Source organism: Dasypus novemcinctus, chromosome 27 (genome assembly GCF_030445035.2).
Source record: "Dasypus novemcinctus isolate mDasNov1 chromosome 27, mDasNov1.1.hap2, whole genome shotgun sequence".
Lineage (NCBI taxonomy): Eukaryota > Metazoa > Chordata > Mammalia > Cingulata > Dasypodidae > Dasypus > Dasypus novemcinctus.
The window spans coordinates 31,215,038-31,220,075 of record NC_080699.1 but is presented as its reverse complement, the minus strand read 5'-3'; the positions used below and the strand labels follow the sequence as shown (position 1 = coordinate 31,220,075).

The 5,038-nt window shown below is 36.3% G+C and overlaps 1 protein-coding gene across 1 annotated transcript; it reads right to left on the bottom strand.

Annotated features, from left to right (window-relative positions):
- Positions 1 to 3,870: 3,870 nt before the first annotated feature.
- On the bottom strand, positions 3,871 to 4,803 carry LOC101414961 (olfactory receptor 8B3-like). The gene has a single exon (XM_004475958.3). It carries the CDS (start codon positions 4,801 to 4,803, stop codon positions 3,871 to 3,873), a length of 933 nt encoding a protein of 310 aa, XP_004476015.3.
- Positions 4,804 to 5,038: the final 235 nt, after the last annotated feature.

Genomic DNA, 5,038 nt, shown 5'->3' with positions numbered 1-5,038 from the left:
CCGGTTCACTGTGCAGGGGTGCTTTCTTTTTTTTCACCAGGAGGACCCAGGGTTCCAATCCACACCCTCCCATATGGTAGGTGGAGGCTTTATCACTTGAGCCACATCCGCGTACAGAAACTGTTTCTTAAAAGGCATATAATGTTTTACCATGCATGGCATAGCCTTGTTTCAGGACATCAGCAGACTTACGGGGAGATTCTTTCTTGTGGTTTATTGATAAACTCCATGTGGCAACTTTTTTCATCACTGACAACTACAACAGCATAAAGTCTGCTGGATTATATGGCCCAAGTACAAGACTGTAGAAGCTAGCTGCTGTAAAGCCCTTTCCCTTTTTGAGCTCCACTCACAGGAGGCAGATTTCCATGTCACATGTCTCATGGCTGAGAGCAGTGTTCCTGAGAATGGAATTGGTTTTCTACATAATCCTAGAGGTCTGTCAGGTACTGCCACCCTCCTTCTGATAAAGGATGCAACAAAGCACAATCTGTTTTTTATTTTGGACAGGATGTTCTAAGATTCCTCAGTCTACAGGAAACTTTCTTTAAGTGAAAAATAAGATTAACATTAAGGAATATATATTCTTTCTTATCAAAGAAGTTGTGGGTTTACAGAACAATTATGCATAAATACAGGATTACCATATAATACCCTTATTAACAACGTGCATAGGTTGATACTTTTGTTACAACTGATGAAAAAGCACATTATTATAATTGTACTATTAACAATAGCCCGTGATTCAATTTAGGGTTTACTGTTGGTATTGGCAGTTCCATGGATTATTAAAAACATTATACTAATAGTACAGTATATATTAAAATTTGCCTTTTCAACCACATTCAAATATATAAGTCAGTGCTGTTAATTATGTTTGCAATGTTATGCTACTATCACCCATCATCTATTACCAAAACTTTTCCATCATCCCAAATAAAAATTCTGTTCATTTTAAACCATTACTCTCTATTTCCTACCATATCCCCACCCTTTATAACCTGTGGTCTAAATTCTGACTTTATGGGTTTGAAATATTCTAATTATTTCATATTAGAGATCAGTAATATCCTTTGATGTCTGCCTATTTCATTCAATATAATTTCTTCAAGATTTATCCATGTCATCACATGGATGAGGACATCATTCCTTTTTTGGTTAAAAAATATTCCATTGTGGGTATATACAATATTTTGTTTATGGATTTATTAGTTGATGAACACTTGGGTTGCTTCCATCTTTTGGAAATTGTGAATAATGCCATTAGGAACTTCGGTATGCAAATATCTGTTTGAATCCAGACTTTTAATCATTTTGGATGTATACCTAGAAGTGGGATTGCCAGGTCATATGGTAATTCTATACTTGAGGTTCTAGGAATTGCCAAACTATCTTTTACAGTGGCTGCACAAATTTACAATCTCACCAGCAATTAATGAGTGTTCCTATTTCTCTACATCCTCTTCAACACTTGTAATTTTCCATTTTTAATAGAAGCCATTCTAGTGGGTATGAAGTGGTAATTTACTGTGATTTGGATTTGCATTTTCCTTATGGATAATGATGTTGAGCATCTTTACAGGTGCTTTTGGGTCTTTTGTATATCTTCTTCATTTAAATGTCTATCAGTTGAAGGATTTCTTTATATATTTTGGATATTAAGCCCTTATTAGATAAGCAGTTTGCAAACATTTTCCAATGTTGTGCTCACTTCAGTAACACATAAACCAACTATTTTCCAATTTATAAGTTGTCATTTACTTTCATGATAGTCCTTTCTGGCATACAAGTTTTAATTTTGATGATTTACCATCTATTTTTTTTCATTTATTACTTGTGCTTTTGGTGTAATATCTAAGAAACCTTGGCCTAACACAAAATTCTGAGGAAAACACATGGAAGCCAACAAAAACAGGCATAATTTAGTTGTTCTGGGTCCACTAGCCCTATTGGTTCTACCTTTATATAACATCAATTAACCAAACTCACCATCCTATCCAGCAATATCCTATGATCTCCATGATATTTCTAGAATCTCCCACAAGGGAGAGGGCATGAGTAGACAGGAGGTTTTGTTTTCCCATTATTTTGTGTTCTAAATTCTAACTTTAGTTTTGTTTCCTACTCATGATTTTATCTCCTGAAATTGCAGTCCTCCTTCTACCTGATTACTCAAAAGTGTGATCAGAGCTCCCTCCTTCAATCTCCAAAACACTACTATCTCTAGAGTCTCTGCTAATTATAACTTTCCCACAGCTTTAAGGACACGGGGGGATAAATGACAGCATGTTACTAGGCCAGACACAAATTCAAGGTGAAATGCAGTTTCTAAACCCTCCTTGACCATTTGAACCCAGGGACTGCTTATTATTGGCCATGTCATTTTGCATACTGGACTAATGACAAATTGCTGTTTTCTCTTATCACCTGTATTATTTAGGGCTCTCTAGGGAAACAGAACCAACAGGAGATAGCTGGAGATAGCTGTAAATATTACAAGATTTTATAAAAAGAGTCTAATGTGACTGTGAGGTGCATGAGTTCAAATACACAGGACAGGATGCAAGCTGGGAGTGCTGATGAAGGTTTCTCATGAATTCCCCAAAAGAAGCTGGCTGACTAAAGTAGAAAATATAATTCTCTCTTATGACTGCTGAAATCATCACCTCTCCCTTTAAATCCTTTAACTGATTGCATCTTCAGTTGACTGTAGATGCAATCACCCTATATGCAATCATCTTATTGATGATTTAAGTCCAAGAAATGTTTTCACAGCAACAATCAGGCAAGTGCTTGTCCAACCGAATTACTGTGTACCATCACCCAAGTACGTCAACACGTGAGCCTAACCATTCCATCATTCATTACCATATTCTCTAAAGTACAAGCACCAGCAAGCATTTCAAATTCGTTGTATTTTATTTTGCAGAATAACTCAGTTTTTTAAAATTTCAAACTGTCAGTTCTATACTAAACTAACCCTACAAAACTCTCCCCACAAAAGAAGCTGTCAACCTGTTTTTATAATCAAAAAGAGCAAAATTGAGAGTATTTAAGTATCCTCCTGGAAAAAGCACAGTCAAATTTCAAGATAGAAATGTTTTATACTATGTCATGACTACTGGAACGAAAATAATAAAAGCAAATTATACTATAAAGAGTAATAATGTTGAATTCAGGACCTAGATTTGCTCTAGGCTTTTTCATTGAAAGTTGTGTGACATTACATTAAGATTGACCCCTCTGGGTTTCATTTTACTATCCCAGTAACAAATGTATAATGACAATATTACCTATTTGTTAGATGTAAATAAAAAGAAAAAAACTTTCGTAATGAAGCAAAGTGCATAGTATTATTAATCATCAGCAAATGGGAATGATTCTTGAAAGTACTTATGGAAACTTCTATCTGAATCACTGGCATTTGAGAGAGACTTACTCCTGCTTAGTGGAGGATGGAAAAAGAGGAGTGGAGTAATATTTTTGATTCATGCTTTAAATTGCACATTACATCAAGTATATAAGAGCAGATCCCTCTCAATGACAAAATGTTGCATTAGTGTTAATTGATAATCAAATTCCAGGAGAAAAAAATAGTTGAAACTGATCATGAAAAAACAAATATAATAAATCCTTCATCAATTTTATTCTCAAGCAGGAAAGAGGCAAGAAAGAGAAAAAAGCATGCAAATGGTGAAGAAAAGTAGGTTTACTTTAAAGAAAGTAGAAAAAATTAGTGAGAGATATCTAAAATTTTCTTTACCATGATAATAAAGTAACAGGATAAAAAAATTTCAATTAAATACATTCTACTTAACACAGTGAACCTACTTTTCCTGAAAATACCTGCACAGGAGATGCTATTTATGATCAAAACTTTCTTCGAATCAGAATTTTGCTCATAGCAAGTTTAACATCTTTATTTCTAAAGCTGTAGACTAAAGGATTCATCATGGGAACCACATTAGTGTAAAAGACAGATGAAATTTTTCCCTCATTCATAGATCTGGCGGAAGATGGCTGGAGATACATAAATGAACATGACCCAAAGAACAGTGAAACAGCAGCTATGTGGGAACTGCAAGTGCGGAAGGCTTTGGACCTGCCCTCCATGGAATTCATGTGGAGAATGCTGCAGAGAATGAAGCCATAAGAGATAAAGATAGTGAGACTGGGCACACAGATATTGATGCTGGCTACAGTGAACAATACCAGCTCATTGACATAGGTGCTTGTGCAGGAGAGCTCGAGCACAGGGAGGATGTCACAGAAATAATGGTTGATGGTGTTGGCCTCACAGAAGGTCAGTCTGAGCATGCATCCGGTATAGACCATAGCACCAGAAAATGCCATCAAGTATGGACCAAAAATAAGATTTAAGCATACTTTAGGGGACATAGTTATGTTATACAAGAGTGGATTGCAGATGGCCACATAGCGATCATAGGCCATTGATGTCAGCATGTAGCACTCAGAGATGGCAAAAAAGCAGAAGAAGTAGAGCTGGGTCATGCACCCCTGGTAAGAGATAATATTCTTCTTTGACAAGAAGTTAATCAGCATTTTGGGTGTAAAAACAGAAGAATAACAGAGGTCTATGAAGGACAAGTTAAAGAGGAAAAAGTACATGGGGGTGTGAAGATGGGCATTGAGCCCAATTAAAGTTACCAAGCCCAGGTTTCCAAGCACAGTGATAATATACACTGCTAGAAAAAGGACAAACAGAGGAATTTGGAGATCTGGGTGGTCTGTTAAAACCACCAGAATGAATTCGTTCACAAAAGAGCCATTTCCAGGAGCCATTTTGCTATGGGGATCTGTGGGGACAAGTGAAAAGACTTACATTAGAAGACAACCCAATTCTTCCCACGATATCTTCTCCCACATGAGCAAGGTATACAAAGGGAATGTCTGAGACTAACCCAACACAGACCAATTATGTTTGCCATTACACTTGATACGAAATTCCCCATATTTGAGTCTTTAAAGCTATTTATAGCAAAGAGCACTTACAACGTACCGTACGGTGTGAAGGCAA